At 47.3% G+C, this 24904-nt stretch overlaps 1 protein-coding gene across 2 annotated transcripts in view; it reads left to right on the top strand.

Annotated features, from left to right (window-relative positions):
* The window catches only part of PTPRE (protein tyrosine phosphatase receptor type E), a 934466-nt gene that overhangs the window by 889675 nt on the left and 19887 nt on the right, over positions 1–24904 (top strand). For both annotated transcript variants that reach the window (XM_086922566.1, XM_086922567.1), the window contains one exon: positions 13106–13241. In XM_086922566.1, coding sequence (XP_086778692.1) covers positions 13106–13241 — 136 coding nt within the window. The remainder of the gene's footprint in view (positions 1–13105; positions 13242–24904) is intronic.

The raw sequence follows: 24904 nt of genomic DNA, 5'->3' as shown, positions 1-24904 counted from the left end.
ATCGACACACCATTCACCCTACACCTGCAACATTCATGCTGCATTCACTCACACTATGCTTCGCACACAACAAGCATTGGCAAAGCCCCTTGTTGTGTACAATATGTCTTGCAAGTGAGAGTGCAAGCTGTGCATGCACTGCCACAGGCGTTATTTAAGTATTACCCACCTGTCATGAATATACACATTTCTACAAAGGCACCTGCAGAAAACCTGTTCTTTCCGCAGAACTAGATACCTAATCAGTTCCATCTGTAACTATGTGGCCAGTGCAATAGGGGAGAGTGGACTGAGAATGTGTGATGACGAAAGGAGGGAGGTCAGAGCTGAGGCTTTGGGGATGGTGAGTGATTGAGGACAAGTCTGAGGCTGCGGGGAAAAGCTAGGAGTGAGTGTTTATTTAGGACAGGAGGAGAAAGCAGGCAAAGGCTGCAAAGGGAAAAGCAGGCACAACAGGCTAAGGATGAAGCAATTCAACAGAGGCTGTGAGCTAGTGAGGGAATAGAGTGGGGACTTAGGGTAACGGTGCATTGTAGGTGGGAGAAGCAGCACTGGCTCCAGAATTAATTTTAATCCTTCACTTGAGCTCCTTTGTCCTGCATAGCGGCCTGTTGTTTTCATTACTGCTGAAGCCACAATGTCGATCAGCATTTGGCCTAGTTGGCCTGCATGACGGCAGTGCTCTGTGGAGCAGGTACCACAGTAGAGAACTGTCTGAAGAAGTCCATTTTTAGCAACCTTCAGTGTTTTAGAGGAGTTTGAATGTTTGATATTTATCACTTGAATTCTAACATTTGCACGTGACATGGAGTTTTTGCGCTTTCACCACCTAATTGCTTAATCTTTGATTGGATCAAAACATTAGGCAGAAATTCACAAAGTGAAACTTTTTTGAAAAACTTTTTACATAGTTGCCCATTGTACGGTGTGACACCTTCAGCCTTTCCTAGGCTTTCCATTCACCACAACGGTTCATTCTGGAATGTGTGTTTTTTTTGTTTTGTTTTTTACATTCTATGTTGGGTCTGAAAATCCCAACATGCAGAGTGTTACTGGATAAAAAAAGACATGTATTCCAAAATAGTCAAGCATTTCATAAGATCAATTGGATGCTATGATATTAAAAAAATGTAAGCGATTAATTTGTTTCCAATAGTGTAACTACTTGTATAATGCTGTGATGGTGCTTTAAAAAAAGTGTGTCATAGCACTATATAAGTATCTTAACTTTTCTAGACTACCATATGGAGTCATATCCTAGGTTGCCATGACATAACTCATTATCCAGAAGCAGTGCAGTGGATTTTTAACCCTCTCAGTTGTATTCAAAATCACAGTTTGCATTTCTTTCCTTTCATGCATTTATTGCCAGTAATCTTACACAGTTCCTATCCACACCCATTGTGCCTTGGACTCTCTTTAATCTTTGTGTGTGAATGACAATCAGTGAATATATACTTTAACTTCGCATGCCTTTACAACGCGGTCTTTACAATGACCGCATTGTTACAATGCAAATTATTACATCGCAAGTCATTTCAACGACTTGCTGCAGGGGGCACGCTGGACTTAAGAATAGTATAATTTACTATTCCTACTCCAGTTCATGCAACAGTACGGAAGGTGTTGGATTCTAAATCCAACATCAGTGCGCCCCCTACAGCAAGTCGTTGAAACGACTTGCGATGTAATGGTTTGCGTTGTAACAACGCATGTAAAGGCATGCCATGTAAGGCATGCGTTGTTATGGCTGTTTCCCCAGTCGGTACATGGAGCTAGGTAGTGCACAGTGCACAGTTGTCCTGTCGGAATAAGTATTAGAATTAAAAGTATGTAGCAGAGACAGCTGACTGGAGCCAATCAATCAGGGGAATTTTAAGTGCACCACTCACCCGTGAGGGTCTCAAGGCGCTGGGGGGAGGGGGGAGGCAGCTCCACTCAGTCGAAGAGAGTCTTCCTAAAGATGTTCAGGGAGGGGATGTGTCTGATGTCGATCAGGAGCTTGTGCCAGGTCTTGGCTGCGATGTTTTAGAGGGACCTGCCCTATGTCCTGTAGAGATGATCTGTGGCCTGAAGAGTATTCTGTGGTCAAGAGACATAAACATGAGAAAGGAGATCTGAACAGGAATGGCTGATGATGGGCCTCTAGATCACAATGACAGACCGACTGGAACAGGTCACAGGTAACAGAGTCATCTAACCACAGTACCTGAAGTGGCAGTAACTTAGGACATCATGATGACTTGTCCGCACATTCAAAGGCCTCTGGACTTGCTGTATGCATGACACACCTGCATTACTTCCACCCTCAAAAACATTTTAGACCCCTGCTTCCCTCTCTAATGCTCAATCTCAATTCCATTCTCAATTTGCAGCGTTCACTAGGAAACAAGTTATGAAAACGACCACTGGTTACTCACCTTTAACCTCATGACCACACAGGCCTTTACTAAGGCTGCAAACGCTTGTAGACCAGCACGATCATTGGTAGACCCATGTTCTTCTCATATATGCAAGGATATCCTTATTAATAGCTCTGCAACTAATCTAGCCAGAACTATCGACAACTCCATGAATAAAGGTTTCTTCTCAAAAGAACTCCCTAAAACAAAGAGGACTCTAAACAAGGTCTTCTAACCTCCACACAAAAACTGTTTATAGACAAAAAGATTGAAAGATCAGCATCAAGAGAAATAACTACATTCATCGACAAAATTAACCTTCTCTGGTGTGGCTGTGGCACAAATCAGCACTGACTTCACACAGGATGATTTAAACACTGCAATAGAGTCAAATGGCGTACCGGCATGCCTATTACTTGACCTCTCCCTTGCCTTTGATTCTATCCATCTTTACAGGGACTTGGAATTGGACCAATCTTCTTGAAAAATAACTTTGTATCTGTAGTTAGCAAGACCTCTTCCATTGAGATTGGCACTTCTGTCCATTATACTCCCTGCAGGCCAACTTTTTCTGCCAGCTTGTCAATAACAACCTGATGCATTCCTGCCTGGATGTGGCTCAGTATGCTTACATATAAGGAAACTGCTAAATGTGGCGTGCCAACAATAAACATTGGATTTTTTGTGTAGCACAGGTGTGTAGCAGCGAATTTACACGCAGTAATATTACCAACTCATTGGCACACAATAACTGCGTAAGAGGAAATTATATTTGGGGAATTAAACCTGTGACTTGCCAGTTACCTACCCCAAATTGGTAACCCACAAAGCAGTCCTTAATTCATAAAATAATAAAAGCCGTGTTCCAATGTTTTGCTCAGGAGCCTTCGCCTGGCAATTTTGAATGTCTGGAGAGCCAAATCCCAAGACTGTCTAGACGTGATTCTACTGTGTGTCATTTTCACCCACCACAAGGCATTCCCTACCCCTTTATCTCACTCTTGCAGGTTCTTTTTCGTTTTTGCTTTCATGCTTCGTCATCATTTTTGCATCTTTCTCCTTTCCCCCTTTTGTGTTTTTCTCTCCCTTGTTCTGGAACAAAGTCTGATGAGGACAAATTAGTGCAGGACTCCAAAATTATGTGTAGGTGCCCTGCCACTAAGCCTAATATTTTGAGACATGTATGTACGGGCAGACTCACCCATGAATATTTTGCAACATCCAATTATGTAAACTACATTGTACCTTTAGTCATTAATGGAGCAGCAGTATATTTCTGGATTTGCAATTATAAATATTTCACAAGCAAATTGTCAAGCACAGAAGGAATCAGGGAATTGGCAAAAGGGGTGTTGTCTTGAAATAACTTTGTGAAAACATATCTTATCCGCTTTGGATTTGTATTTATAGAAGCTGTTTTCTTTAGTTGTCAGTGCACTCAATCTGTTTTTCAAAGTTCACTGTGAGTAGCCTAGGAACAGTGGCGAATCTACAAAAAACATGCTTGTTATAATATCAAGTTTGTCCAATATGTTTACATTGGACAGTTTGTCACTTGTTTTTCTCATATTGGCTATGAGGATAGCTTCGATCCCACTTCTGGAAATGCCTATATTACCTCTTTGCCCGAACCTATTAGCCCCTCCCCCGAAGTTTGTCTCTAATTGCCACTGTTTGGTGTACAGTATCATCAAACACAAATTCACCAAAAAAAATCTTTAAGGATAGGCTGTGGTTTCTTTCTGTCCTTTCACAGTAGCATTTGTTGAGAGAACCTCAGAATATTTCTTAAAACAAATAAAGGGAAGGTATCGATACACCTTTCAGTTAAAAAATCGCTGAATTTGCTATTTAAGATAAGGTACTCAACCCTACCCAATTCCCTGCTGATGGCTTCACGTATCACAGATGACATAACAAAACATCCTTTGGAAGGAGCTTCATGAGAGGGGCAAGATGGCGGCAGAGGATTCGGCTGTGCGAGCTGGCGGTCCTCTCGTCCGGATGAATTATCTCTTCTTGAAGCATTAATCTTAGGCTATCTCTTCTTGCAAAGTCTGTGAATTGGATTGAACAGTGGCATGCTCAGAGTAATTACCTGTCCATCGACTTTGGAATCCTTCAGCTAGGACTGGTTTTGGCGATCTCCAGTGCTGTACCTACTATCGATGTGTCAGTGCTCCACTTTCGGTGTGCGCGGCTTCCAGAGGAATCTGATTGGAAGTATGGCTCCAACAGCTGTTTCCAAGGCGGCATTGTCCGCAAGAGCTCGGTCCGCGGCGGCTGTTGCCACGGTGTCAGCTAACAGCCCAGAGGTCGTGGCTGACTCAGGAATCACCTTGCAGACAGGGCGGAGTGGCGAGAGAGCGGCTGGAGATGGGGGCACGGTCCGCAGCCGGGCTAGTTCCAAGGGGAGCGGTAAGACAATGCCGCCTCTTTTCAAACACATTAACTCAAAGTTGAAAACTTCTGCTGGTGCTGTTGGTGTGGATGAAGCTGGCCAAGCGTCGGGCTCTGTGAAAGTTGTTGAGGTGGAAATAGGGGGGTGTCACTAACATCGGGCCCTTTATCTGTGGTCAATGCTATTTCCTCACAAGGCAGGACTGGTGAAATATCTTTGATTGAGCAACAGGGGACTATTTCTAATTACCCGGTGCTGAGCCCTCAGAGAAAGGATTCCGGTTCTAGTTTAAGTCTCCTGGTGAACGGAATTCTGGGAACTGTAGTCCAGCCAGCTGAGAACATTTCAAGCTCTTTGTGCTCTCCCCATGCAGCCGGCCTACCTGTTGTCAAGTCAATTGAAGGTACTGCCCTTCTCGCAGTTGGTGGAAATGAGTTTTCTAAAGAACTTGAAGGTGATACGTTTTTTTCTCTCTCAGATCATACAGGCTCATCTCTGGATGAAGAGGATGACCATGATACTGAATGGACGGATGATGGCAGCGACACTGGGGATTGGTGCCTGCATGAAGTTTTAAGTGAGGAGGTATCTCCCCGTCATCCTCCCACAGTACGTAAGGTGGATGCTCAAAATATTCGGGATCCTGTGAGAGAAGGCCCTGAAGTGCACGGACTTTCGTTCACTGATGACTCCTTTTCTGTTTCGCAGGGTCTAAGGGGGGGAAGCTAGCTGCAGGCCCTATAACACAATTTAATCAATCTGACTCACCGCCTGCCGAGATTACACTTGCGCTTATTTACCAGACGATCATGGTACATCGAGAGGAGGCGCGCCAGGAGAATGTCCGTACGCATGGTGCCTTCCGTAGGGTTCAGAATTCCATTCATAGAGTCGCAAAAATGTGCACGGATATTGCAGCTAGAATCGGAGAGGTCGAGGAGAGGATCTCCAACCTCGAGGATGCTCTAGCGCTGCAGAAGAGCGCAACCGCCCTTATTGGTGCACAGAAAGAAGACATCCTATGGAAGCTTACCGACTTGGAAAATAGGGCCAGAAGGAACAATCTTAGGATCCTAGGGGTCCCTGAAGGTCGTGAAGGAGAAGATGCAAGGCAATTTGTGGTGGAGCTGTTCAGCGAGGCATTACCTGAAGTTACACAGTGGGATTGGCAGCAGGAGGTGTTGCGTGCCCATAGATTTCCTTTTAAGCAGAGGCAAAAGTCTGGAACATCAGAGGACAAACCACGTGCTATATTGATATGCCTCAACAACTTTCTGGCAAGGGAAAAGATATATGACATAGCCAGACCGGACAGAAAAGGGCAGGGGAAAGACTGTGATTTCTTTGTCCGGTCGGACTTCTGTCCAGCCACGGTAGAGCGGAGGTGGCAGCTCCGCCAATTGATCTCCGCTTTCCAGGCGAGGGGCACACAGGCCTTTCTACTCTTTCCCTCCAAGTTGAAAATTATTTATCAGGGACAGACAAGATTTTTCTTGTCTGAAATTCAGGCCAATTAATTTCTCGGCATGATATATTGTTAAGGTTTGGGTAGCTTTTCAGTGGTGTTTGGTGAGTTAGTTAAGGTCGGAGACGGGGCAAACGCAAATTTGATTGTTGGGGGTATGTACCCCTTCTCTTCTTGTTAATTTGCTTCTTTTTTGCGAATGCTCTCGTCTCTAGCCTATAGTTCTCATCTTCGAGGGGGGGTGAGGGAATCCGGGCGGGAGTGGGTAACCAGCTCTTCCCATCACAAGGACCTAGGTCCTTTTGCCACATAAGGGTGTTGTAAGGGATGGGTGGGTGAAGGGGGGGCGGGGTCTGGAGGGTTGGGCAGGGGTGGGGAGGAGGGGTCACGAGAAGGCACGACCAAGTAGGTTCTTGAAATGTATTGCAGTCATGACTTTAAATGCTGACCAACGTCGTTATATAGTTTTTATGTCTATTAATTTGAAAAGGTTGCAACGGAGGTGGTACGGTTTACTCGGTTCTTATGGGGCAGGATAAACTTATTTTAGGAACATGGAATACCTGTGGTCTTAATGACGCCAAAAAGCGGGCATTATTTTCTAAAATCATACATACTATGCGCCTAGAAGTATTATGCATACAGGAGACGCATATACCATGGGGGCGGCGTGACTGTTTGAAATTGCCTGGGTATGATCTGATAGTCGAGCGCTCAGTGGGACACCTGACTCACCCTATCCCGCTGTGAGGGCAACGGCTTGTGCATCCTTCTACCAGCGGGTCCCAGCAGGCGCCGTGAGGGGATCGGCAGCCCATACCGACCACAACCACCGAGGGGGCCCAGAAACTTCAACTCCCAGGTGCCCCGGCGGCCAGGTCGCGTCTCTGACGCCAGCACTGTGCCCGGAGATGCCTGATAAGCGCGGAGCGCCTCTCGCCCCGCGAGTCGCGCACGGGAGCGCCCGAGAGAAGCCCGGGACAAGGGCGGGGCCATCTGCAGCCATCAAAGGCCAGAGGAGGCCGGGACGGGGCACCCCCCTTGGTACTGAATTAAAAAAGGAAGAAAAAAGACAAAAGGTACAGACACCCATTGACAATCCCTAGTTTCTCACAGATCCTTCCCAAAGCATCACCATAGTGGAACTGTTGAACTATTTTGTGGTAGTTGATGTGGATTTAGTGTTAACCCATATAAGCTATTACGCTATGACCTGCAAGGGGGGTACCAGAAATATTTCCCCCCAGAGTGGCTTGCTTAGAGGAACGATGGACTATTATATAAAGAGGGCAACACTTCCCATTGCCAGTGAACTAGAGAGAATAGAATGATCCCCCGCCATGGATAGTTCTCCCCGTATGTGTTCTCCTTCACAGACTGCCGATGCAGCTCCAGTTATATCATTACTGGAGGAACTAAACAAAATGTGTAAATCCACGTACGCTCCTGTGGAATCAAGAAATGTGCAAACAAGTGCTCCTATTTGCGCTATAGCAACGACTAGTCCTCGGTCCAGCAGTCCACTTCAACTAACTCAAAGTCTACAGGGTACTCCCCTTATAACACAACCAAAAGTAAACTCACAATCTGCAGTGTCCCCCCAGGTCCTTTCTGTTAAAAGGAAGCGAGATGGGGTCAAACAAATGGGGAGTTTGGCCAAGCAACAAAAACTAAACCCAAACCCCTCACTGCCCAACACTCCCAGCACTGCCACCTCGAAAGCACCTATCCAGGCTTCATTATTGGCCTCGATCGAAAACATGATGAAGTCAATAATATCCCCGCTGATTGAAAAAATGACTAGCTTAGGGGATAGGTTCACGGTTGTCGAGGAAGCAATTAAGGCCAACTCGTTACTTATAAAAACTATGGCAGGACCCTCTCAACCACAGCGTCCAGCCTCCACAGAAATGACTAAAACCACCACACAAAGTAAGACCACCCGTAACCAACTAGTAACCCCACATATGAAAACCTTAAACCTTTCAAAAGCTGCCACAACATTACGGAGTTCTTACCCCAGCGTAGGGCCGAACAAAGAAACAACATTACATAAGGGAACAGCGGTTAATCATGACAATATGTCATATAAAACCAACCATCTACATTTGCCACCAGAGGCCGCTCCTATTGTGTGCGTCCTCTCAGGAGTACCAGAACTTATAAAGGGGAAACATGAAAGACATCAGGACCTAAGAAACCAGGTTGTGTTCTGGCTAACCAAAAATAGACCTCTGCCACCCAACATCGATGGCACCATACTAAGTGTTAGAAGGGTGGGCTGGCTAGGACCTCTTCCAAAAGATATTGTGGGCGATTTGGTACTTGTAAAATTCAGGAATAAATACGTTGTCCCATACCTCCAATCTTGCCAGCCACAAATAGGAGATGGTCCTATATCTATCTGGAGCCTAAGTGAATTCTACCCTAGAACATTATATGTCCCGTCGCAATGTCAATAAGCACAGAGCAACCACCTGATGGGCAGAAGTGGTCGTGTATCGAGTGGTCACATCAGCCCAATGTTTAATCAATTTGATCTATTTACTCGCTCTGCAATGATTAGCTGTTTTATTCTATTGATTTAATCCCATTTTAACAGATGTTATTTTTTATGAAATGAAATGTATTGGTGTATATTTATGTACTGTTGTTGCTTTTATGATTTTTTTATATTGAAATCGAATAAAGCTAATCAAGATCTGATAGTGTGTTCTAAGCAGACCTCCATGATTAGAGGAGTGGCCATTCTGTTGAAGCGAGGAGTAAGGGTCTGTAAAAGGGCTAGTGAAGCTCGATTGGGGAGGTGGACCATAGCTGAGTTATTAATTGGTGGGAGGTCGTTAACCATCTGTACAGTCTATGGTCCAAATACAGACGATCCCGACGTATTTAAGTACTTAAATGAAGAACTGGCCACTTGGCCCTATCCACTTTTTGTATGTGGGGATATGAATATTAATTTGGCTAGTGACTTTAATCTGGTAGGGGATGGCAACTATTGTGGTAGGAAACCTAAAGTGTTTAAGGCACTTCAAACATTTCTACAAGAGCATGGGGCTATGGATCTATGGTTTCGGCACAATAAAGCGGATTAAGGATATACATACTATTCCGCCCCCCATAACAAATTGGTTCGGCTTGATTATTTTTTTGTTTCAGATCAGCTTGCTGAAGTCTCCTCTATCTCTGCTCCTCCTAGGATTTTATCAGACCACAATTCATTGACTGTTGAGTGTCTTTGGCCCCTCGTTAGAAAGCCCCCCCGCAAGTGAACTTTTGAAAGAAAGCTTTTATTGGATGAGACTTATCAAGCACATAATAAAAAATGGATAGTGGAATTTCTAGATATCAATAGGGTTATGGCGCCCGGCCAAGTGGTCTGGGATGCTTTAAAGGCCGCAATACGCGGCGAGACTAAAAGCTTCTCCTCATTCAGGTGGGAGCTGGGACAAGAGCAGGTTAAGGGTGGCATGGAGGAACTTAGGTCTGCAGAATCAGATCTAGCCTTTAAAATTAAGCATGGTCACCACATAGAGGATTGTCAGCAGGCTGTTGCTATAATAAAAGCCAAACTTTTGGAGTCTTTCGGACAGGACCTTGCCACTAAGTACCTGCAATATCGCACAATGATGTTTGAGTATGGTGAAAACTCTGGCAGGGTACTGACGAAGAGGCTCCATCAGAAAAGTGTACAGTGTCGTGTTACCAAAATTCAGGATGAAAATGGGATTGTGCAGGATACTCAGGAGGGTGTGAATGGTGTGTTTCAAAAATACTATGCTAAGTTGTATACTGAAGACATTTTGAGTGCTCAGGTAGAGTCTGAGATCAAGGATTTCTTAATCTGTGTAGATACCTCTAAGTTTCTGTACGAGCAGAATGAAATGTTGTCGGCCCCTATTCAATGGGAGGAGGTGGAGACTGCGGTCAAGGCCTTAACTAATGGTAAGGCCAGTGACCCAGATGCTGTGACTTTGGAGTTTTATAGGACATTTTTAGGGAAGATTTGACGAGATCTCCATATTGTGCTTAGGGCCGCACAGAAAGGTATGGTCCCTGACTCGTGGCGACAGACTATCATCGTTCTGTTTAAAAAGAAGGGTAAGCTGGAGCTGAGCCCATCATCCTTTGTCCAATTTCACTTATTAATAGTGACTCCAAAATCTTTTAAAAAATCTTAGCATCTAGGCTAGTTCAGGTTATTGTCCCACTGGTATCTCTGCGTCAACACAGATTTATTCCGGGGAGGGACACCGCAGACCATGTCCGGCGTGTTATCGCTTTATTGGACTGGGCTCAGGCCACGGCCTCTCCCCTCGGGGTCATCCTGTTGGACGCCGAGAAGGCGTTCGACAGGGTCTCCTGGGGGTTCTTGTGGGCCGTGCTTCGGTGGAAGGGCTTTAGCACTGAATTATTCAGGCAATTCAGGCATTGTATTCCTCCCCAAAAGCAGCGCTTCGTATCTCGGGCCAACAGTCTGGTTATTTCAATATTAGTAGGGGCACTCGGCAAGGGTATCCGTGTTTGCCCTTGCTGTTTGCCCTATTCATTGACCCATTTCTTAGCAAAATTGAAGGACATCAGAGTATAGCACCGATAAGGGGTGGAGATACAGAGTACCGGGCCTTGGCTTACGCGGACAACATTTTTGTTTCTTCTGCATTTAGAGTACTCAAGGCGTCCGGGGAGCAGTTTGGGTCAGTATCAGGGTATAAGTTAAATGTTTCCAAAACTCAGGTTGTTCAAACACCAGATATGTTATACTCTGATGCTTCAGTTGTCACTGAAGCAACATACTTAGGGGTTAGAATTACCGCTGCAGTCGAAACTATTCCGGATTTGAATATCCTTCCGGTAGTAGATGCGGTTAACACTAAATTAGAGCTGCTAGACCACCTACACCTCTCCCTCTATGGTCGTTGCAGTGTCCTTAAAATGCTACTACTTCCGAAGTTCTTATACATTTTTAGGACGATACCCCTAGAACTTTCACAAAGTAGCCTGATAAAGGCCCATAGGATTTGTCACAGGTTTCTTTTGAGGTTTAGGCGTTCTCGTAGGGCAGCCAAGTTGATGTGCCTCCCCCGGGACCAAGACGGCTGGTCTGTACCAAATTTGGTACTATATTACTGGTCGCTGATGGTGCAATCTCTGGGTGTGCCATTGTTAGGGGACAATGTTGAGGTGCCATTATCTAATCGACCTACTATCTTTGAGATTGGCCTAGGCACTGCTGCTAAGGGTATTCTGGTGGAGGTTCTGTAGCCGAGCTACTTTAAAAGAACCAGATTCAAGGTAATTATAGCTATGTTTTAATCTGGCAGAAAATTAGGCGGAAGCTGTCTATTCCTAATCTTAACATATACACTCCTTTTAAAGCTGCCCGACTCTTACCGCGTATATTCCAGGATCAGACAATGTTTAGATGGCAAGCACAGGGCTTGCGGGTCATAGGGGATTTAGCAGGGGACGGGCAATTATTATCTTATGTTTCTTTGAAGGATAAATTTCAGTTGTTTTCGCATGACTTTTTAAAATATCTTCGTGCATAAACATTTGGATGAAGTGTCTACAATGTTTGATAAATTACCTATATTTGAATTAATTCAAAAGAGAGTCAGAATAGGAGTGGTTTATCAGTACTTATTGTCTAGTTTTCCGGAAGATTTGGGGGCGCAAAGTGCTAAGTGGGAAGGCAAACTTGTAAGGTCGGGTATTGACTTAAAGCCGGCATTGGAGTTTGCCAGTGATGTTTTGGTGTCAGGAAGCCTTAGGACCCAAAGTTATATGGCATTATTTGATTTATATTATACGCCTGCAAGAATTGCGAAATGGGGCAGTAGAAAGGGTGACCACTGTGTTTGCAGCAGATGCTATCCATATGTTCTACTCTTGTCCGCACCTTGCTGACTTCCTATCAGATGTTGAGCACTTTATTAACTCTAGGCTTAAGATTTGGTGCATCTTGACCCCAGAAATGGTGATAATGGGCTATGACTCGAGGAATATTTGAAGTTCGTGGCATGTGTCTGCTTTCTTGTTCATAGCTGTGTCTATGATTCGGCTGTGTATAACCTCACAATGGTTGTCTCCGAAGCACCGACATTTATGAACTGGAGAGCTAGACTGCTTGCTATTTATAAGCTTGAATTTTCAGTATTTTCTTTAAAGAGCAAGCGGAGGAGGAAGTTGCCGTCTAAGATTTGGGCACCGGTTGAGGAGTGGATAAAATTATAGGATCTTTATTCGGTTACACTGGTCTATTGTCAATTATTGGGGTATAATGGAATGTCTTTTGGAAACCCTTTGGCCCATATCAGTTTAGAGTATCTTGCAGGCTTTGGTATATTAGTTAATCCTGCTGCTGTGTTTTTTCTTTTTCTTCCTCCTTTCAAGAAATCTTTTCATATGGTCTTTGAAAATTAAATCTGATTTTTGATTTTTGATTTATAATTTGATGTATTATTGTATTAAATGCCATGAGTGCATTGGTTTGTATCACATTCATATTAATAAAATAAAATAAAAAATGTAAAAAAAATGGAAGGAGCTTAATGGCTTGCGCCTAAAATGTAAAACAAAAAAAAAATGAAATTCACAATTACGCAGCCATTGCCTCTCTCTTCCTACCCAACACGGAGGCACGCAATGCAAACCTGGAGAAATTCATGACCGACTGTATTGCTAAATTGAGGCAAGTACTGTCTTCTACTTTATTTTTACTCAAGCTATTGTATACCAATGAAGGGATTTGTTTTATGCTCTATATTTTGGTTTGACGGTATTAGAATGGAGTGAGGCCCATTTTTAATAACTGTAACCTTTTTATTTTAGTGCTGGAGCTGGAAGAACAGGAACATTCATTGCACTGAGTAATATTCTTGAGCGAGTGAAAGCCGAGGGGCTTTTGGACGTCTTCCAAACGGTGAAGAGTTTACGCATGCAGAGGCCTCACATGGTGCAAACGCTGGTATGATTGAAAACGTAGTACTTTCCTGCTTAAAGGTCATTGTTCCAATTAGAATTGTGGTTTTAGTGCTGCCCTTAAAAAGTGAAAATTATGCATTTACTTTTGAATTAATGGAATAAAGAGGGGTCATTATCTTGTACTTAATGAACTGCGGGGAGAGTTTAATGGCCAAGCTAAGTCAAGCTATTATCACTGATACTGATTAAGTAATATGTAGTGCCTGACCTGCAGGGCATTGTTACATTATCACATAACCATTTGTAGTTTGGTAATTTGATGCAAATTGCTACTTGCCAGTTGGAACCCAGCGACCTTACAATAATAACATGAAAGGAGAAATGCAGTCACATCAAAGGCAATTTCTTCGAGGCTTAGTTTTTAGAACACTTGTTAAATTACTGCAGTAGCTGTAAGTGACCCTACTGATTGCATTAAAGAATTTGATTGTCTCATGCCACAGTATGGCTGTCATCTGGGTAAGCGAATTCGAATTGGTGGATGTTTGGATGAGGCGATCAAGGTATTGCTGTCTGCTGTGAGTTTTTTTTAAATCTGTGGAAGACTCCTTATCGGCAAGAATGAAGCAGGTGAAATTAGTAGGTCCATTCTCTGCTTCCAATAAATCCTCTCTTTTTGAAATTCTGTATGACCTATAGGACAAATGTTTGCAGCTCTGCTGGAATTAACCACAATCATTATTACTGTCAACGTTTCTACAGTATTACTCTATATTTGGTCAATAATGAAGCTTTGTTCAAAGGCTTCAGCGGGTTTTTACGAAAGTGGTTATCTAGCCATTCTTGCTGAATGCTGGGTCAACCGTCTTTAACGGGAAAGTAAGATGTAAGAAGCATTACTAAAATTTGGGTCACCCATTAAAAAAATAGTGGAACAGCTACTGTGTCTCCTCTTGCTTGACTCAACACTCTATGATCAGTGAGCTTGTGCACGTAAATAGTGGAGAGGGGCTGCACACACGGTTTGCCCATGTTTACACCTGTAAAGGGACTGTGGGTGGTCCAGCCTCACCCCAGTGGGAATTTATAATCTCCAACGGACTTGCTTTGCTTAAGTTTGGAAGACTTAAGAGGAAAGTGTGCAGCTCTTTGAAAGGGTAGAAGTAGACATATCCAGGTAAGTTATAATCTGCACGCCTGCCCAGTGCATGCTACTGTCAAACCTTCCTGCCTTGTGCTAGATCCTCTTCAGTTTGTACAAGGCCTCAGATTCTGAAACTTATTTCACACTCGTCCACTAAGAGTTTTAGAAAGACCCTTACACACATCATTCTGTCCACCTACCAGGTTCGTGAAAATGTCCTCCGATCCACCTTCCCAAACACAGGCACGTTTTGACAGACCCTAAATGCCTTTTTAGGTCGAGGACTCCATCGCATTGCGTAAGCAGTGGACAGAGCTCCGAGATTTTATGTTTCTTAGTGTAGGGGGCTTGAACCCGCCCCTCTTCTCCATTGGCTGGCCTCGTAAATGCAGTCCAGGCATTGGAGGAGAGGGGCGTCACTCCTTTTAAGCCCCGTCTTTTTCAGATTTGGGGGCGTGTTTTTTAGGTTTTTTCTATCTGTGACATCATCCGTCACTCACCAAAAAACACGCCACCGATTCCGAAAATTTCGGAGCTTTGCGGCAGCCATTTCTGCCCGACTGCGTCCGGCCCTTGCATCCATGGAGAAAAATTCAAGTTAGCAAGTTGTTGCAAGCGTGAATGTCCCTCTGCAATGTATTCAATGAAGCTCAAAGGTACCTCCGCTACATCTGTGCATGTACAAACTCTTATGCATGACTGGGAACATGCAACAGTCGTGACACCCAGAAACTCCCGTATGTGATGAGGATACGAAAAACTTACTCCAAAGGTAGGCCTAAGATGTGAGATTCCAATAAGTAGAGACTATACTATTGTTGTTGGAATAGTAGGGTCCAAACCCGGTTTGAGGCAGCGGCCCCTGCCTCCCTACCCGCTGTACGGTACCTGTGTGCCTGTGCACTCCATTTCACGGTGTGCCTCCGCCTGGGGTCTCTTTCGTTTTCTCATCACCTGAGACTTTCCGTTCTCGCCACCGGCGCGAGCGAGGATGGAGAGACACCTGGATCTCACTCAGCATCAGTCAGGCAGGAACCAGCCCTGCTGCTAGAGCTGTGAAGCCCGACCCTTGGCTGCTAGAGGGCAGGGAGATGCGGGTGTCTCGCCACACACCACAGCTGCCAAGCACTTGGATTCCCGCCTGGGGCGCTGGCTACTGTCTAAGAAGGATGAGTGCGTTTATTTACTTACAGGAAATACACGGAGATCATAAGTGCCCAGAAGCCCTGCCTCGAGCTGCCAAACGTCCCCTTGGCTTTCATTCACAGCGTGAGTCAGAGGGAGCAGCCATGTCTGCGCCGTGTTTACCAGCGTGCCGCTGTAGGTGTGTGTGCATGGGTGTCTGTGTAAATGCATGCTTATCATGGTGTGTGTGTATGCAGAAACGGATGGATGTGTGTGTGTGTAAGTGCGTGCATGCCTGCGTGCCGCTGTATGTGTGTGTGCATGGGTGCATGTGTGAATGCATGCTTACCATGGTGTGTGTGTATGCAGAAACAGATGGATGTGTGTGTGTAACGTGTGTGCGTGCCTGCGTGCCGCTGTATGTGTGTGTGCATGGGTGCATGTGTGACTACATGCTTACCATGGTGTGTGTGTATGCAGAAACGGATGGATGTGTGTGTGTAAGTGCGTGCGTGCCTGCGTGCCGCTGTATGTGTGTGTGCATGGGTGCAAGTGTGAAAGCATGCTTACCATGGTGTGTGTGTATGCAGAAACAGATGGATGTGTGTGTGTAACGTGTGTGCGTGCCTGCGTGCCGCTGTATGTGTGTGTGCATGTGTGAATGCATGCTTACCATGGTGTGTGTGTATGCAGAAATGGATGGATGTGTGTGTGTAAGTGCGTGCGTGCCTGCGTGCCATTTACTTACAGGAAATACACGGAGATCAGAAGTGCCCAGAAGCCCCGCCTCGAGCTGCCAAACCTCCCCATGGCTTTCATTCACACCGTGAGTCAGAGGGAGCAGCCATGTCTGCGCCATGTTTACCAGCGTGCCGCTGTATGTGTGTGCGCATGGGTGTCTGTGTGAATGCATGCTTACCATGGTGTGTGTGTATGCAGAAACGGATGGATGTGTGTGTGTAAGTGCGTGCATGCCTGCGTGCCATTTACTTACAGGAAATACACGGAGATCAGAAGTTCCCAGAAGCCCCGCCTCGAGCTGCCAAACCTCCCCATGGCTTTCATTCACACCGTGAGTCAGAGGGAGCAGCCATGTCTGTGCCGTGTTTACCAGCGTGCCGCTGTATGTGTGTGCGCATGGGTGTCTGTGTGAATGCATGCTTACCATGGTGTGTGTGTATGCAGAAACGGATGGATGTGTGTGTGTAAGTGTGTGCGTGCATGCCTGTGTGCCGCTGTATGTGTGTGTGCATGGGTGCATGTGTGAATGCATGCTTACCATGGTGTGTGTGTGTATGCAGAAACAGATGAATGTGTGTGTGTAAGTGCGTACGTGCGTGCCGCTGTATGTGTGTGTGCATGGGTGTCTGTGTGAATGCATGCTTACCAAGGTGTGTGTGTATGCTGAAACGGATGGATGTGTGTGTGTAAGTGCGTGCGTGCCTGCGTGCCGCTGTATGTGTGGGTGCATGTGTGAATGCATGCTTACCATGGTGTGTGTGTGTATGCAGAAACGGATGGGTGTGGATGTGTGTAAGCGCGTGCGTGCCGCTGTATGTGTGTGTTCATGGGTGTCTGTGTGAATGCATGCTTACCATGGTGTGTGTGTAACGTGCCTGCGTGCCGGTGTATATGGGTGCATGTGTGAATGCATGCTTACCATGGTGTGTGTGTATGCAGAAACGGATGGATGTGTGTGTGTGTGTGTGTAAGTGCGTCCGTGCGTGCCACTGGATGTGTGTGTGCATGGGTACATGTGTGAATGCATGCTTATGGTATGTGTATATGTAGAAACGGATGGATGTGTGTGTGTTAGTGCGTGTGTGCCGCTGTATGTGTGTGTGCATGGGTGCATGTGTGAATGCATGCTCTCTTACCATGGTGTGTGTGTATGCAGAAACAGATGGATGTGTGTGTGTGCGTGTGTGCAAGGGCATGCGTGTGTGCCGCTGTATGTGTGTGCGCATAGGTGCATGTGTGAATGCATGCTTTCTTACCATGACCTGAGTCTGCATAAACGCATGGACGGCTGTGTGTGTGTGTCCATGGGTGTCTGTGTGAATGCGTGTTTTCTAACCATGGTGTGTATGTGCGAGTCTGCATAACTGCATGGACGGCTGTGTGTGTGTGCGTGGGTGTATGTGTGAATGCATGCTTTCTTATCATGGTGGCAGTCAGGCCTCTGTGGCATTTGAGTATAGTTTTTCTTAGACCAGAGTGTCTTAGGTGATGTTACATGCATACTATTGACTAATCTGAAGCTCTTGTTGTTTTAGGTTTGGTAGTCACTATAGGATCATACAAAAATATGCTGGCTTTCAAACTTGAAAAGCAGATGAAGTACAGAAAAGATGGGGGGGGCGGAGCTAGCCAGCGGAGAAGATGGCCGCTTAACCCGTCGGCTCCTCCGCTAGAAAAACTATCCTGTAAAATATCCTGCATTGCCGGTGCCTTACTGGAGCCTAAACGCTATCTAACAACATCGGAGCGTTGGGAGCACAAGATCTGAGCCCCTCGCCCGAGTTCGGCGAGCGGAACTGCAGTTAAGAACTGGATCGCGCTAACGACTAGGCCGGCGCCTACGCGACTCCCCGGTCTTTGCGTGGTGACACAGGCCTGTCCTACGACGCACCGCATCGGCCCCCGACAGAGACCATCAGTGACCCGAGTGCGCTGCTCCGGTCCTGCGTGGAGGGAGACCGGGACCTCTGGTGAGGAGCGGCGGGCGAGGGAAACGAGTCTGCTTTGCAGCAACAGCCTGGTGGCCTGAATCGGCGAGACGGCCTAACTGAGTCCCCGGCTCTGGTTGGGCCTACGGAACTCCTGAAGTCGGCGGGAAGGGCTCGCTGCGCTGCTGGGACCTCCTTCACCTGCCAGCTAGCATTGTACTTTGCAGGTCGCTTGGTGCCCGAGCCTGGGGCGTCTAACAGTGCCAGGATACAGCGCAGGAGCGCGGGGATCGTTTTTGGGGCAGAGCAGCCATTGAGAGCACCGAGCAGGAAGCATAATGAAGTCACGAGCGCTACTGGGATAAAAATGCTCCACTGAGGCCTTGTGTCCCGCCCTGGGCCTAGGGCCCTGCATCACGTGGACTAGTGCTGCCCGGCTGTGCGATCTGGGCCGACTCATGGCGTAGGTTCACTATTTGTTGTGATCCTGGTATTCCCCCTGTGTGCTGGAGTGGGAGCTGCGCCTCATTCAGGGCCTTACGCTGCGGTCCACTGTGTCGAGTTGGCATTAGTACCTATGGCGAACTGTGAACGTTGCCACGGCGACACTTGGGCTTGCCTCTTGCTCTACTCCACATGCCACGCTACACCGGTAGGCCGGATTCACTCCTGCGGAGGGTGTTTAATAAGTGGGCTGTACAGTAGCTGAAGGACAGGAGGTCACGCGGGACACAACAGCGGAAGGGGAATCAGGCCGTGGGGTGAACAGGCTGTTTGGCCGTTGCGCCACTCCTTTACCCAGGGAAAAATCTACAAGTGAGGTCGTACCGCACTGGTGCACTAAAAAAGAGGCTTACACCAGCTTCAGCTCTGAATCACGACTGCAGTGGACCGCGTGTACGCTACCTACACTAGTTTAGGACTGGTGTTGCCAGAAGAGCGGCAGGAGTGCTGGGCGGACTGACGACCGGGGACCTGGAGCCGATATGGGACGCCCGGATCGCACGCAACCCAGACTGTCATTTGATACCAACAACAACAAAAAATCCAAAGCCACGGACCCACCGTCCAGCGACACGACTGAGGGAGATGGGAAGCCAGGCGCAGATGACGTAGCCGAGCCTGACATTCGCTGTATTCTCATGGCCATGGAAAAGAACTTGCAAGGTGGGATCACCTCTCTGGGTACAAAAATGGACGCCCTCACGTATCGAATGGATTGGATGGCAGAGCGGCTGGACAAGCACGTTGAGCGCCTTGACATGCCAGAACACCACATAGGGGAGGTGAAGGAGGCGCAGACGACTCTGGACACGGATCACAAGCAACTGGGTAAAGTGATCCAGCTTCTGCAAGATAAAGCCGAAGATTTGGAGGCGAGGTCATGCAGATGCAACATCCGCATCACAGGCCTTCCGGAGAACACCCAAACGGGAAACATGGAACTGTTTGTGGAATCTCTGCTTAAAAAACTGCTTGGAGATATAGCTTTTTCAGGAATGTTATTTGTAGAGCGCGCACACCACACGCTTGGCCCAAGACCGAAGCCTGGAGCCCCGCCTAGGCCCATAGTGGCTAAATTACTCAACTACAGGGATCGTGATACTGCACTGCGACTGGCACATGAAAAACAACTGCTCACCTATGAGGGAAGCACACTATCACTGTTCCCGGACTTTACCACCAAAGTACAGGAAGCGAGACGCCAGTTCGTTCCCATGAAGCGACAACTAAGGGACCTTGGGGTTGATTACGAGATGCTGTACCCTGCCAAACTATTGGTCAACAGACAGGGTAGATCCGCTCCAGAAGGCTATGAAGAGCTGGCGAAGGGACACCCGCGGAGCGGACAACGACGGAGGACTCGAAGAAGCTGCTGGGGGGTCCATGGAAGAGCAGGACTAAGACAGAGCTACACGAAAATGTAAGGTATTTGAACATTGCAGTCTGCGCAGAGAGGAGGGACTGTACTAGCTAGGAAGGAGGTTCATACAGGGATTGTGCTGCGCTGGGACTACTAGCTCGGAAGGGGAGCCATTGATCACGCAGTGGAGATAAGGAAGGGAGCGCACTCCCACGAGAGACAATTCCACACTGTTACTCACGCCGAACCTTGCTCTTACACTATAGCTGCACGTGTCACCCTGGTTCCACTGATCATATAGTTACATAGCATATGCCTTGACTATTCTACCATACTATTTCTGCATTAGCCAATATAAGGTATGCCAAAGAAGATAGGTGATGAGGCAGGGAAGAAGTAGAGAAGAAGCCACTTAGAGCCGGTTATTAATGTTGCATATTGTCATAGGCAACTGTTTTCTACCTTAACCAGAAGGCACTGGCAAATACTTATTTGCTCCTATATGGAGGCGGAGGAGCGGGCGCGGTGGCTGACACATTGGATAGACACTGATATAGTCTCACTATGAGCGAGCTACCTGTGTCCCTGTGTGTGTACCACATTTCCTTAAGTAGAAGTGATTTATGCTATTTGTTGATGGTTTTGTATTGGATGATTGGGCTGTTGGGGGGGGGGGGGGGGTGAGTGAGCTGGGAATCTGACTGACAGAGGAAGGGGGAGGTGGGGAGGGGAACGGGTCGGGGAAAGTTGGTGGTTATTTGGAAGAAGGGGGAGGGTTGTGAGGGGCCGGGATGCGGGTTGCGGCCAGGTTGAGGTTAGGCATGCGTGGGTGGGGGGTTGGGCAAAGCTGCAGGGTTTATTTTTACAGTTGCTTATGCAAATGCTTGACTGCATTCTTATTTTGGATGTGATGAAGACTTCTATTGGCGGTGATGCTGACAAACGTGCGCGCTGTTTTTTGACAGATAGCGAGGCACTTGCCGACATACTCCCGCATTGCCCCAATAGTGACTCAGCACAGGTGCGGCGATGAGGCCGCCCATCCATGCCCCCCCGTCCCCTACCTTGACACAACAACTACAAGACACTGACTCCATTACTCTATTGACCTGGAACTTTAGGGGTCTAAATGACCACAGGAAGGTCCAGCAAGTACTTCAATACCTTTCGAGACACACGATTGACATCACATTATTACAAGAGACCCACTTACGCACTGATAGTCCGACACTACTCTATAGAGGGCTACACAATCGCATTCACGCTGCTGGTTTCACGTCAAGTGCCAGGGAAGTGCTTACTTGGGTAAACCCAAGGTCCTCTCTGACATTTACACCAATTGACACTGATTCCGAAGGACGTTATATGATCACGAAATGCACCGGTAAGGGTAAGGGTATGACATTCCACGTGATCAACACGTATGGCCCCAACTTTGATTGTCCCTCATTTTATATGGCGCTTGCCAGTAAAATTAGAAATTTGGGAGAAGGACAGATCCTGTTGGGTGGTGACCTAACTTGAGGCGACACCCGGCCCTGGACCGCTCAGACGGCCTAGCAGGCGACCTTCTGCCTCCTCCCACGTCCTAGAAGCAGAAAGGACCCGACTGGGATTACAGGATGTCTGGAGGGCTAAATACCCATCACAAGGGGGATACACACACTACTCATCACATTATGACATCCACACTCATATTGATTATTGGCTCCTTTCTGCGCATCTCCTCTCCAGAGTTCAGGCATGTGTGACGCTGCCTCATACCTACTCAGATCACTCCCCGGTGCTGATTACCCTCCGCGTTACGGCACGTCGTCCTCCCCCCCTTTTCATGACGATTATCTCCATATTCGCTGTTGGACGACGCTTTCCGTGAAGAGCTGGCTACTGCCATCGACGACTTTTTTAGTAGGAATGAGGGTACGGTGGACTCCTTCCTTACGGTGTGGGAGACCTTTAAAGCGTACATGCGTGGAGTCATTATTTCCAAACACGCTGGAGTCCTCAAATACATTTGTGGCCGTCTGTCGCTCTTAGAGAACAGGCTGAAGGATATAAAGGCACGCCGTTTGCGTGATCCGAGCGAAGATCTAACGCAGGAGCTAGCACAGACGATTCGAGAGTACCACGACGAGGCAGACGCTGAGGTGAAGCATCTCGGGAAGTATGCCATTGCTAAGTCGTACAGAGAAGGTGAGCGCCCAGGTGCGGTTCTGGCCAAGATGGCCAAACAACGCAGGCAAAATACGACAGTGCCTGCTCTTAGGTCTCCACTTACTGGGGACAAGCTGGATGAATTTCAGGTTGCGGCCCGTTTCCAAGAGTTTTATGCTAACCTATACGCCTCTATCGGAAGAACGTATTATGGAGTATTTAACACATATTCAATTACCTTGGCTCACTAACACTCACCATGAGTTTCTAGCGCGTCCGTTTGAGCGGGAGGAAATTGTCTGGGCGTTGTCATCTATGAGGGCAGGCAGCGCACCGGGTAGCGATGGATTCCCGGCCTCCTTCTACAAGACGTTTTCCGAACTACTTATCCCTAAATTATTGAGACTTGTAGAGCAGATTGCAGAAGACAGACAGATGCCTCTGACAATGCAAGAGGCGGTCATCGTAGCTCTTCTAAAACCTGGTAAGCCTCTAGAGGACTGTGCCTCCTACCGGCCGCTATCTCTTATCAATGTTGATGTGAAGATCTGCGCAAAAATCATTGCTAATCGTATCAGCCCACTGATACCGACGCTTGTAGCCCCTGAGCAGGTGGGATTCGTCCCCAACCGACCGTGACCTATAATTTACTATAATTTACTTACAGTGTTTGCAGCATTCCAGCACACACGACAGGAAGCATCGGCGGTAGCGGTCTTCCTGGATATGGAAAAGGCGTTTGATTCCGTCGAATGGCCTTTTCTACATGTGGTGTTACAACGCATGGGTGTTGGGGAACTTTTTATACAATCACTGTACACGCTCTATACAGCCCCAATGGCGAGCGTCCTTATAGGTGCGTTCACGACTGAACCCTTCAATATTGGACGTGGCACTAGACAGGGCTGCCCCCTCTCTCCCCTCCTTTACGCCTTGGTCGCGGAGCCCCTTGCGTGTGCTCTACGTGAGTACCACGGGCACCACGGTATCCGTTTCCCCGGGTACAATTTGATAGTGACCACGTATGCTGACGACACATTGCTCTACGTGCGAGACCCAGAGACTAACCTCTCTCGAGTGCTGAGAGAAGTGGTCTTGTTTGGATCGCTCTCTGGGATTAGCGTGAACTGGAACAAAACTGTTATGTTCCCATTCACCCCAGCCACGAGAAGGGTGGAATCGGACTACCCTATACAATGGCCCATGACTCGGTCAGATATCTGGGCATACAGCTCCACACGGACGCGGAGGTGGTCCTAAGAGAAAACTATGGCGTAGCTATCTCCAAACTTGAAGATGATGTAGAAAAATGGATTAAACTTCCTCTCTCAGTGATGGGTCGCATATCACTGCTGAAAATGATCATACTCCCCCGTTTCCTGTTTTTATTTAGCAATATCCCCATGGTATTGTCTAGTACATTTTTTAGACAGTTGCACACTTTGGTGTTACAACTGGTTTGGGCTGGTAAGCAACCCAGAGTGGCGTAGGATATCCTTATACGTCCTTATGAAGACGGGGGCCTACAGGCCCCTGACCTGGAATTATTTATCGCGCCGCTCAGGGCGCTCACGCGTATGGATGGATGCACGGTCCCGCCAACGCTCCTCATATACTCATCGAGGGAATAGTGGCTGACCCTACTCCATTGCCGGCACTTATAGCTCAGCCCCGAGATCGACGTACGGGATTATTAGACTCGTTGAATGCTGTAACACACGCCTGGCACTATCTTAAGGATCACAGGCTTGCCCGCTGCTGTATGCACCGGGGGCCAGACTGGAGTGGTGCTCATGGCTGGGACCATGCAGAGATAGGGGTGTCCTGTCATCACTTGCAAAATTAAACTTAACTACCATGGGAGATCTGTTTATCAATGGCACGGCTCGCACGTGGGAAGAAGTGGATACGGGAGACGGACCAAGCGCTCCGCCAATGGCCCGATTCCAGTTCCACCGGGTGAGACTAGCGCTCAGGGCCTTATTAGGGGAGGATATGGAAGAACCTCCAACGATACTGGCATACGAATATGTAGTCACGGCTAAGTCTCCAGCTCATTTAATATCGCAACTCTATCGTGACACACTGGGGGAGAAAACAACGCATTATGCAAAACCCAGATTAGCGTGGCAGACAGATATAGAGACTGATCTTCCAGAGGACACATGGAGATATTGTTGCGCTAAAGTTAAAAGAGTATCCCTTAACGGCAGACATCGGCGGTTGCATTTTAAATTTCTTAACAGGGTGTACTACACCCCGGGGATATGTTCCGATATGGACTGCGCGATGCTCCCAACTGTGAATGGTGCTCAGAGCAAACTGCAGATTTTTTACACCTCGCCTGGCTGTAACCAAAGATTGCAGATTTTTGGCATGCGGTCTACGCTGAGGTGAATAGGGTCACTGATTTATCGCTGTCCCCCTCACCGTTGCATGCATTGCTGGGTTACTCTAAAGATGTTGCGCCCGAATTTCGCAGACTGGTGGATATAGCTTTCCTTGTGGCCAAGCGCTGCGTAGCGATCACCTGGATGAAAGGGCCTAGCCCGACACTGGCCCGATGGTCTAGGGACATGCTGTATTGTTGTACACAAACGGAATTGTACAGTGAGTTATTACCCCCTAGTAGAACTACTGGGTACTGTACCTGGAGAGGAGGTCTGTGGCGGACGCGGGTGACTCTGGGGACACCCGTTCAGAACTGGGGATGGACAGTGCGTGGGAACACACACCACAACACGATGGGG

The sequence above is a fragment of the Lissotriton vulgaris genome, chromosome 5, assembly GCF_964263255.1.
Source record: "Lissotriton vulgaris chromosome 5, aLisVul1.2, whole genome shotgun sequence".
NCBI classification, from domain to species: Eukaryota; Metazoa; Chordata; class Amphibia; order Caudata; family Salamandridae; genus Lissotriton; species Lissotriton vulgaris.
This window is presented reverse-complemented; position numbering and strand designations above follow the sequence as displayed.